We start from the raw sequence: 11,756 nt of genomic DNA, 5'->3' as shown, positions 1-11,756 counted from the left end.
TGATTCAGTAAGGGAGAGATTAATATTCAATTTATAAAAGCATTCACCTGTTTTCTTGTATCTAGGCATCTCTAGTGCATTCAAAATTATCCAATTTACGAATAACTCATTTATAAGTTAAACTGCCTGGTTTGCATCCCTGCCTTTCCACTTACTGGGAAGATGGGGGTGATGATAGTACTTGCCTCTCTGGGTTGCTGAGAGATTACATGGGTTCATTCCCATCCAGTGTTTTGAACGGTACGAGGTGAGCCCTTGAGAAATGATCATTACTGGCCCATGAAGGATACTTTGGAAACCTAGGACTGACATTCCTGACATCAAACCATCTTGAGCCAAGTTGACTAAGGAAGTAAGTAGAAGGTAAACAAATAGATGGCATCAGCCACTGCTTAGTTCTCCAAAAACCCCTCACATATGTCAAAACAGACTGGTGGGTTGGATGGGCCCTGATTCTGACTCAGTGTGTGATATCCTACATCCATTAATTACACTGGCCTCTTCTGCATGATTTTATATTTGAAAAAATTAAGTTCTATTTTAGAAGTGGATATCTTATGTTTTTAATTACTGATGTAAGTGTGTGAGAGAAAGCACTTTAAAAAAAAAGATTTATTTGAGAGAGAGAGAGAGAAAGAGAGCTAGACAGAGCGCGGGGAGGGGCAGAGGGAGAGGGAGAGAAGCCGGCTTAGGACCCCCTCTCCCAGCCTTGAGATCCTCACCCCAGCCGAAATGGAAAGCCCACACTTAACCAGCTGAGCCACCCAGGTGCCCTGAGAAAACACTTTTTTTTTTTTTTAAGGATTTTATTTATTTATTTGAGAGAAAGAGAGCATGCACAGGGGCAGAGGGAGAAGCGACTGCCCTGCTGAGCCAAGAGCCCAATGCGGGGCTCGATACCAGGACCCTGAAATCCTGACCTGAGCCGAAGGCAGATGCTTAACGACCGAGCCACCCAGGTAAGAGCTCCTGTAAGTAGGAAACGTGATCCATTTCTCACTGAACCGTAGCGGCCCGTTTAGTGCACAGGTATTTTAAGTAAATTTCCAGCAACCTGGAACCAAAGAAACGATCTGTGAGGTGGGAGTGGGGTGGGAAGGGGGGATGAGGCTCCGGGATCTGTTTTAACACATCCTGAAAGGTAGGTGTTCTCCACCGAAGCTTTTAGAGCAAGACTTGCTTTGAGGTTGTTGCTAGTTTCCCCTTCACCAGGCGGAGTTTGTCACTTTAAGGCAGATACCAGGAAGTTCAAAGTGGATGTGGAGAGGGGAGGGATGGAAACACAGGGTTGCTGTGTCTCTAGAGACGGTGGTTGAGCCTCCGGGCAACTGCAATCGAGGTCATCGGATTTTTTTTTGGCTCAAAGCAGGTTTGGCCCACGTAATATTTTTGCTGGAGGAGGGAGTGGGTGCCGCTGAGCTGCGGGGCTTTGGCTGGAAGGAGGTGGAGAGGAATAGTTACTCCCCCTTGGCTGTTGCTCTTTGCACTTTGTCGGTTTATATTTCTGCCACAGCAGCCAAAAGTGCAGCGCAGCCTCTGGATGGCAGCTGAAGGATCGGCCAGGTGCTACAGGAAAGGCAGTGAGATAGGCTGCCACAGCAGGGCTCTCAGCTTCGGGTCTTGCGGACGCAGGGCTCCCATATCCCTTTCCTAGCAATTCCCTATGCCCAGGGGGGACAGCAGAATCTGACTTCTCCTAAAGCACCTGTTGTCCCAGCATTTATTTGGAGGATGCCATGGCCAAGATCCAACTTCCCTGAAATGTGTTAACTGAAGTGTGCTTTCTGTCTTTTGTTTTTTTGTTTGCTTGTTTGTTTGTTTGTTTTGGACAGGTTACATTGATCTAGCCTGGTAAAGATATCGGGAGACCATGACCAAGAAAAGAATTGCAGTGATTGGGGGAGGTGTGAGTGGGCTCTCCTCTATCAAGTGCTGCCTGGAGGAAGGCCTGGAGCCAGTCTGCTTTGAAAGGACGGATGACATTGGAGGGCTCTGGAGGTTCCAGGTAAGTCTCCTGGTTCTTCAGTACTTGGAACCCTCACTGGAACTAGGCGCCCAGCAGAGTGTTAGTTTGCAACCTCCGGAGCATCCCAGGTGTAATCTGAAACTGGTCCCCTTCATGGAGGGCAGAGAGAGACCCAAGAAAGAGGCGGGCCACTCCAGGGTGGCAGGTGGCAAGTTTAAATAAGCAAGGGAACTTACATATGAGGCGTGTCCTGGGCAGCAGCAAGACAAGTACATCTCCACACCTGCCATATGTTAACTGGATTCCGTCAGTACCATGCACGTGGTCTCAACACCCCATCACTAGGAAGGCCAGCAGAATGTACATTCCAAGAAGTCTCTGAGGGTCCAGCTCGTGGGTCAACGTGTGGTCACAGCCTCTTGATGACTTCCCCCCAATATGCCACCTCTCCTGACCAGCTTTTACAATGTCACACAGCCCCCTCTTCTATGGTGTCCCCTGAGCAGTCAGCAAGGGGGTTCGCTATCATGGAGGTGGCCCATTTGGTTTTGTCTGTCTGCATGGGAGGCAGATACCACGGTAAAAGTGTAGGCACATGCAAAAGAAAACACAGATTAAGGTAATGATTTCCAAAACAATTTTTTTTTTTCCCACCAAGGACCCCAGGCTCCCAACCACTGATTGATTAAGTTCCCTAGCTGGGGGTTGGATCACTCATGGTATTCACTTATGTTCTCATGTGATTTAGTAAAGGTGATACATTAGCAGACTCATCAGGTATGAACACACAGCATTCTGTTTGGATCATGGCACAGGTGCCTCCTTCTGAGGCAAAAATAATGTCCAAAACCATTCTATTTTGGACGACAACTCTTCTCACTAGAGCTATTTCAGTATTCAGTAAGGACAAGGTTTGTTGGTTATCATTTAATGCTTGCTGGGTGAATTTAGTAAGGGCTTCTAAATGTACTATAACATCCACCGGGCCAATGACGGAAATAAAGACAACAGCTATAATCCATGTCAGTGAAAAACACAGCGTGTCCATCTAGCCTTGAGGTGAGGGAAATTGACAAGTATTGTTTCCATGGGTGGGGTGAGTTCTCCCCTATGCCCAGGGAAAACTCAGGGTGCAGTGGTCCAACCACCCAGGTGGGAACCGTGGCCAAAATTTTGTTCCACACAACCACTAGGCCCCTTTTCGGGCTACCCAATAAATACCTGGGTGGTGCGACCAGTTAGTACCAAACTAGTCACTCTCCTTTAATATGACAGAGTGACTGACCACACAGTTCCAGTGACATCCCTCCTATACTCCCGGTACAGTTGTGTTGGTTCTGTTTCAAATGACGTTTCTCTCTTCCCAACACAGGGGTGCCTGGGTGTTCAAATGTCCATAAACCCATCCCAAATCTGGCTCAACGGTGGTATTTCTGGGACCCTTCCATTGAGCAGGTTAATGGGCTGCCTGTGTAGTCTGATAGACAGAAAAAGAAGACCCATGCCCAGTGTTATTGATAGTGTGTGCTCCAGGCCAGGTTTCTGGATTAGTATTGGTAATATCAGATGAACCAAGAATGCTAGTCCTAATGTGTTCTTCCTTAATGCATGGCTTTAGGGCCTTTCAGTGTCTTTCTTGGAGGGGTGATTCTCACCATGACAATCCTGAGGAGCTAGAGAGGGGCAGCTTCCCACATAGCCATCAGTTGGATTGATTTCTTTGTTGGACATAGGGGTGGGTCCACTGTAGAAAGGAATTTCTGTCAGGTGCCCATCCTGTAACTGGACACCGAAGGAGCAGCAGAGTCTAAGGTCAAACAGATATTTAGTAGGAACTTGTATGGGGAGATGTTCCTCTGTTACAAGAATGACAAGGCCTGATCTTTAGACATTAGGGTGGTTGCAGTTTTAGGAATTTGCCAGGTCACGTATACCATCCAGGTTGGCCAGGTGAGGCAGCACTGTCAGGTGTGAGATGGACTAGGGGTGGGATATGCCAGACCAGGACTCCATCCTCTCCCCCTCTTTCGATGGTACATATTCCTCTGCAGGTATAGTATGTTTCAACAAGTCTAGCTTGTAGCAGGACAATGGGATCCCAGTGCAAAGTAACTCACCCATCCCAGCAGAACTTGCCATTGCAAATTCCAGTAGATAATGCCTTTCTCAGGGTTTGGTGTTCTCAACAGCACAACATGCTCATCTTGGTGAGAGTTGGGGCAATGGCTGGGTTCCGCAACTTCCACACCTTTACAGTATCGAGGGCCTTGGCGGGGGTCCCCAGTCTGGCATATGGGGTAATTAGGACTTATTGGTTGATCATGCAAATGTGTTAAAGTCTGGGACAGTACTTTCGTCTACTTGGCCAAAATGGTTTTACCTGTTAGTAATTTCATCTCTCCTTTAATATCCCATTTTTCCTTTCTACCAACCCTGCTGCTTGGGGGTTCTAGGGGAGCTGGAGCCTCCATTCACTATCATGACTTTTGCCCAGTCTTGAACATCATGACCTTTGAAATGGGACCACCCCATCATGTCTACTGATGAGGGTATCCATACATGGTACTCAGCTTCTATAATCCCCTAATGGTGGCAGCCTGGTTTGCACATTCACAGAGAAAGCTTGGGTTAGGCCAAGTGCTGTGTCCACACAAACCAGGGTGTATGTGTAACCTTCACTCTGAGGGAGTGAGGCAATATAATCAATTTGCCAATCACTCCCTGGTTGAGAACACCAGATTCCTTTGGTAGCTGCCTTTGGCATTGGTTATAGCACACAAGGCATGCTGTTACTGCATTAACTTGAGTCACTATAGTTCAAGGGTGAAACGAGCTAAGGTATCAGCTTCCTGATTGCCAGGGGATGTCAGTGCTTTATGAGCAGGGATCTAGAAAACAGTGAGTTATACTTCAGGCTCTTATAGGGGGACCCAAATGTCTTTCCACATATCCTGATACTCACAAGGGCTGATTCACAATCATCCACCCCTTGCCTTCCCAATGTCCAAGCCGTAGGTTTCATCCCTTTAGAACAGCCCAATTGTCAGTGCAAAGGGTTAACAAAGGAGTAACAGCCAGAACTCATGAATCAATCAGCCAAGCTGTTCTGAGTTCAGCCCGCTGGTTACTGTACTCTGTTCCTGTTTCCAGCCAGATAGTGTCATTTTTGGGCAAAATAGTGACTGTACTCCCCTTGAAGGCATTTCCCCGACTAGACCCATGTGTATACTGGGCATCGGCTAGAATTTCCCCACTCACTCCCTACAGGCTACAGGGACAAAACAGGTAGAGGGGCAGGGGCATCTGGAGGATCTACATCCTCCACAGGTCCTAGCAGCACCTGCATTTCTAGTAGACTGGTGGACAGGGTGCACCTCTGCTGCAAATAGGCATGTCACTTAATCACAGTGGAAATTTGAGCTATGGCAGAGGTGGGTAAATGGAACGTATTCTCATCCCATCCCTTGATGGGCAGGGAAGTTCTTACCACAGTGCTCTGTTCCTTAGTGAGAGGCTTAATCTGGAAGGGTGCTCTGTGCGGGTAGACAGGTTTTTGCTCTCTTCCCAGAGCTGAGACCAAAATCCCAGGAGTACTCTCTCCTTCTCTTATTTCTGCTAGTGCCCAGCGCATATATTCCAGAGTCACAGACACATCTAATTCAAATGGTAGTCCTGCTTGGGAGATGCCCAGAACTATAACCTGCTTTACTAGTATTTTGGCCTTTTCAGAGGCAGCCTGCTGCTCTGATCCCCAGTCCCACATGTGCCCTTTCTTTACCAGGTGGTATAAGGAATGGGGACACTGTGCCAGGTGGGCAGTAAGAGTCCTCCCAAGTCCCTAAATCCTTGCAAAGGCTGGCATTTTGTTCACATTCTTGGGGATTGGGTAGGCTTGCACCTTATCAACCACAGCTTCTGGGACAACACAAGTCTTATCTGACCAGGCAGCTCCCTTGACCCTGAATTTTTTGTGGGTTCACTGCCCATCCTCTCTCTCACATAGGCTCCAGCAAAGCCTCCAGGGTTTGCCTCCAGCAGAGGCAAATCTTCCCATGTTAACATTATATCATCAATGTAATGGACCCATTTTAGTGATGTGGGCAAGGAAAACAGGGCAGGTCTCAGGCTACCATCCCATGACATATGGTGGGGCTGTGTACGGCACCTTAGGGAATCACTCGAAAGACCTATTGTTGCCTCTCCCATGTAAATGCAAACTGGTCTTGTGACTCAGTGGTCAGGGATATACTGAAAAAAGGCATTTGCTAAGTCCAGCACAGCACAGTACACTCCTAGGACTCTGGTCAAGATATCTAAGATGGTGGCAATGTTGGGCACAGCTTTATGGATTGGGAAGACACTACCTTGTTCAGTTCTTGGTAGTGTGCTGTCATCCACCATGAGTGATCTGACTTTTTTACTGGACATTCAGTGCAGTTTTGGATTGCTTATCCTTATGCCCCCCCAAGCAATTTATATTGACAGTTACCACTCTACAGGGATGACAGGCTTACTGGTTCCCAGTTAATGTTTGCCCTCAGTACTGGTTTGGTTACCCAGAGGTGGAATTCACCAATGGAGATTTGCCCAAGGGCAGGGGAAGGGGTGAGGAGCCTCCAATTGCCTGAGTCCAGTCAACCGGTGGTCATGTCCTCTTGATGACCTCCTCCAACAATGAGATAGTTTATCTTGTGTCAGCTAATATGATGGGCTTAACAGTGATTAAACTTGCTAGAATTCAGCCCGCTGGCCTCTTCTCTCCAACCATCACCTCAGGTTCTGTTCAGGTTCTTCCTACCCCTCTCCTCCCCCCGCCCCAGGCTAGCAGCAAAATAGGACACAGGTATCACTTGTTTGTACTTTACTGATGTCTACAGAAATGAAAATGGCACAGAGATCATTTTCACTTAACGATTTTTGCTGCTATCTGAAAGAGGGTAAACAATCTTGGTGGGGGGCAGAGTGAGGGTGGAGTGTAACAAGATAACAAACATTAGAAAATGTAAAATGGTTAGGAAATTTAAAGTGGTTGCTCCTGGTCTGCATTAATAAGTAAATGATCTAGAACACTTGCTTACAACTCCTTCCAGGGATCCCCTTTTCAGTCCTCTCTGACCTTACTGTCTTTTCTTTCCTTTTTCCTCCCACCCTCCCTCCCTTCTCTCTCTTTCTTTCTTTCTTTTCTTTTCTTTTCTCTTTCTTTCTTTCTTTCTTTTTCTTTCTTTCTTTCTTTCTTTCTTTCTTTCTTTCTTTCTTTCTGTCCTTTATTTCCTTTCTTTCTTTCTTTCTTCTCTTTGAATTCCAGTTCAATTTAAATAATTCTCTAATAATCCTAGTCTCAAATAGAATATAAATTCCGGCTGTCTTCTTTGCTTTGAACTTTTCTTTCACTTGAAAAATCAAATTTAGTTCAAAGGCCTGTCTTCAGAAGAGGGCAGAGGGCACCTGCAACTGGTATTTCTTGCCGTTGCATTTTATTCAGTTTTTAAAATTGAGTTATTAATTGTGCATCCAGCCCTACAACTTGTCACTAAGTTTAGTTATCATCTACTTAAAAGATAATTAAGCTAATTATATGCCAAAGAATATCAACCTCCTTTACTGATCTTCAAAGTGGCAGGCATTCACTGGGTTTGCTTTTAAACTTACTTTCTAAACCAGTGAATGGTGTTAAGATGTCCAGATGTGTTTCATATTTTATACACACAAACACAGTATTGATCAGTCACTTAAAAATGGCTTCATAGCAGGGCACCTGGATGGTTCAATCAGTCGAGCATCTGACTCTCGATTTCAGCTCAGGTCATGTTCTCAGGGTCATGGGATCGAGCCCCACGTTGGGCTCCGTGCTCAGCATGGAGCCTGCTTGAGATTCTCTCTCCCACTCCCTCTGCCCCCCAACTCATGCACTCACTCTTTCTCTAAAATACATATGTACGTACATACATACATACATGGCTTCATAGCATTCCTTAGTTGAATGGCACTGCAGTCCTTTTGCATCTTGGCTCTGTCTTGGGGAACAAACTCTATTTGACAATAGTTCTTACTCAGACCTTGAGTGAATATCCCCTGGCGGAACCCCCATGCTTCAGTCTTGGGCATGAATTGAAAAGGCTGTTAATTAGTGTTTGGTAATTAATAGAAAATTATGCTTTTGAATCCAGCCGCAACATAGTATATAAGTTAAGCGCACAGCCTGGGTTCAAATCCTAGGTCTGTACCTACTAGCAGTGTGACCTTGAGGAAAATCATTAGACCTCTGTGTACCTCTGTTTTCTTATCTTTGAGAAGGAGATAATAATAGCACCCATTTCATGGAGTTATTGTGGGGGTTAAGTGAATGGATAATTATGTCAACACTAATAACAGTGCCAGGTGTACCATAAGTGCTACATGTCATTGTTATTACTATTCAGTAGGCCTGGAGTGGGGCCCATGCATCTGGTGTCTTTGGTAAGCGTCCTAGCCAGGTTTAGAAATAACTGATCAGGCAATGCAATCAGGTCAGGTCCCCATTCTACCTGATTATCAGGTTTCTGGCATTTACCTGCAAAGTGGTTTAAACTTGTTCTCTGTTAAAAACTTAACCTGGGATTTTTCCTGAGTATCCACTTGGCAAAATTTCAGCACCATATGAACTGCTTCCTTGAAAATAAAGAAGCTATATTTTGTCATAACTCTCTGACTTCTTTTAAGACCAACTACATCTGTGTCCATTATATTATATATCATATGTAATATGTTTTACACACACATATATATACATACATACACATGTGCACACCCACACTATTATATTTCTAGAGCCAAGTGTGATGTCTGGCACATGTTAGGTGCCAAATATATTTATGTTTTATAAATAAATCCTTGAGAAGCAAAATGTCTTCAGGGGCTGCTTAAAATGCTTGTGGAAACAAGGACCTTCATTCTCACACATTCCACAGTTACACAGTGGATCCTGAGGTATTATAAACATTCATTAATTTTGGATTAAATATGTTTTACATGCTGATGCTGTTTTCCTCAAGAATTTCCTCTGAGACCTGCTTCTCTACCACGCCCTGGTTGGTTTGTTATTTGGAGCCCTGCTCTCCCCACTTCTCTAACTCTTCTGTAATTCACTGGGGGTTTCATACATAGGATCATCCCAAGCACTTTGGAATTCCACCATTGCTGCCAGGTGTCCCATAAGACAATGGGGACTCAGAGCTGCCCTTTTCTTTTTCTTGTGACAGGTCCTAGGGATTCAGTATACATCCATATTTTTATTCTCAGATACCATCACTTGCATTTTCCTATCTCTCTTCCTCTTTCTCTGTTCCACCTGCTAAACAGGAGTATATGATTTACTCTCCCACTTGCCTCCTTCTTATTATTGTTGAATACTTTCCAGTAGTAATTATTTATAAGTTCTCTAGACATTAATTTCAATCAATTCTTAGTCTCCTCATTAACATTAGATCAGACTGATGGTGGAAAGTAGGTGCTAACATATCATTTTGATTTTTCATACTTTAATATTACTTTATGAGTGAAATAGCCTTAAAATGATAAACCCCTTATGAATGCTGAGGATTTAATAAGTATTTAATGCTGGAAATATTTTTTTAAGATTCTTTAGTCAATCTGAATTTTTAAAATCCTTAAGGCATACCAAAGCAGTGCTTCTCAGACTTTAATGTGCATATGAATCGCTGGTGATTTTGCCAAAATGTACATTCTGATTCATTAATCTGGAGTGCTGCCAAGATTCTGCATTTCTGATAAACCCCTACGTTATGTCAATGCTGCTGATTTGAGAACTGCATTTCCAGTAGCAAAGCTCTAAAGAGTATATGTAGGGGCACCTGGGTGGCTCAGTCGGTAGAGCATGTGACTCTTGATCTCAGGGTTATAAGTTTGAGCCCCACGTCGGGTGTAGAGATTACTTAAAAATAAAATCTTTAAAAAAAAGAGTATATATAATATAAAAAGGTAATATAAAAAAAGATACCAAGTGGATACAATATGATGTAAAATTAAAACTAAATAAAATATAAATTAAGTAATAAACACCCCTAGATGAATAGGTTTTTAAAAATTCTTAAATTTATTAACTCTCTTCCCTCCAAAAAAAATAAAAGACGAATGAATGCAAAAACACTTAGAAGAGGGTAGAGAGCAGTGGTTCTCAGCACTGGCTGTACTTTAAAGAATCATCTGGGGAACTTTAACAAATACTGACGTCAGCCCATTTAGAAGTTCTTGTTTTATTGGCCTGTGATGCCAATAACACTCTCCACCACTTATTTCTAATGTGCAGCTGGTGTGGAGACCATTGCCCTTTAGTTTTTAACCCCAGCTTTCCAGTTGATAAATGAGGATGACATGGCATCTTTAAAACAAAATCAGTACCAGTGTATTGATCTTCGGACTTTGTTAGACGATGTCGAAATAAAGATAAACTCCTGCCGCTGTCCTCAAGCATTTTGCAATTTAGCTAAGAATGTGTGGAGAAATGACTTTTGAGGTTGATGGGATGAACTCTGGTGCCCTGAGCTTTCTGGGGCCAGCACACTACCTCTTACCAGCAGATCTCAACCTTGTCTGCATATTAGACAAGGAGCAATTAAAACAGGGTCTCTGGGAGTAGGGACCAGGCCTTAGTGTTTTTTAGAATTCCCCAGATTATCCCAATGTGCAGACAAGGTTGAGAACAGTCCTAAGAGAGCTTTTGTCCCATGGAATTCTGAGTTTGTCAAAGGAACAGAAGAGCAACACTGCCCCTATTCTCTTTTCTTGTATGAACTTCCTGTTCATATGTGTGAGTCATGTGCTTAGGCAGGAAATACAATCAAGGTACATTTGTAGAGGGCAGATTTATTAATTATGGTAGAAAAATTTAAAACCCCAGTGCAACAGCTTCTTCTTCCACTCACTGATCCAGTATTGCTCTGTTCCCACTCTCTTTTATAAAAAGCAGTGGTTTAACACAGTGGTAAACCCTACCTGGGGTCCAATCAGGAGTTTGGAATAGCTTGATTTTTTTTTTAAGATTTTATTTATTTATTCATGAGAGACAGAAAGAGAGAGAGGCAGAGGGAGAAGCAGGCTCCCCATGGAGCAGGGAGCCCAATGCAGGACTTGATCCCAGGATCCTGGGATCACGATCTGAGCTGGAGGCAGAAACTTAACCGACTGAGCCACCCAGGTGCCCCTTGATGGTTTTTGTTGACATAAGAAAACACTTTGCTGTGTTAGTAACATGTAAAAGAATATAAATATATGAGTTTTGCCACAGGGGTAAGATCTGTGATGCATTTAGCTCTGTGAACCCAACTGACCTGCTCTAGAAAGCATGGTTCTACTCCTTATACTAAACTTAGAATTAGTATTTTTGTATTCTTTGGGTAAATACCTTGTAGTGCAATTGCTGGGTCATAGGGTAGTTCTATTTTTAACTTTTTGAGGAACCTCCATACTATTTTCCCCAAATAGCCAAAGCAACCTTGAAAATGAAAAGCAAAGCTGGAGGCATCACAATTCCAGATTTCAAGTTATATTACAAAGCTGTAGTAATCAAAACAGTATGGTCCTGGCACAAAAAATAGACACATAGATCAATAGAACAGAATAGAAAACCCAGAAAGGGACCCACAACTATATGGGCAATTAATCTTCGACAAAGCAGGTAAGGATATCCAATGGAAAAAAGTCTCTTCAACAAATGGTGTTGGGAAAACTGGACAGCAACATGTAAAAGAATGAAACTGGACCAGTTTCTTACAGTACACACAAAAATAAATTA

General features: G+C 43.7%; 1 protein-coding gene across 3 annotated transcripts in view; it reads left to right on the top strand.

Annotated features, from left to right (window-relative positions):
• The first annotated feature begins 835 nt into the window (after window positions 1-835).
• The window catches only part of FMO5 (flavin containing dimethylaniline monoxygenase 5), a 30,639-nt gene continuing 19,718 nt past the window's right edge, over window positions 836-11,756 (top strand). Inside the window, exons 1-2 of one of the 3 annotated variants that reach the window (XM_081815808.1) lie at window positions 836-959; window positions 1,833-2,005. In XM_081815808.1, coding sequence (XP_081671934.1) covers window positions 1,871-2,005 — 135 coding nt within the window. In that variant the 5' untranslated portion in view covers window positions 836-959; window positions 1,833-1,870. Of the gene's footprint in view, window positions 960-1,131; window positions 1,370-1,832; window positions 2,006-11,756 lie in introns of those variants that run through there. The other 2 variants (XM_081815809.1, XM_081815806.1) reach the window with 2 other exon arrangements.

The sequence above is a fragment of the Leptonychotes weddellii genome, chromosome 4, assembly GCF_054177405.1.
Source record: "Leptonychotes weddellii isolate Sample4059 chromosome 4, ASM5417740v2, whole genome shotgun sequence".
NCBI classification, from domain to species: Eukaryota; Metazoa; Chordata; class Mammalia; order Carnivora; family Phocidae; genus Leptonychotes; species Leptonychotes weddellii.
This window is presented reverse-complemented; position numbering and strand designations above follow the sequence as displayed.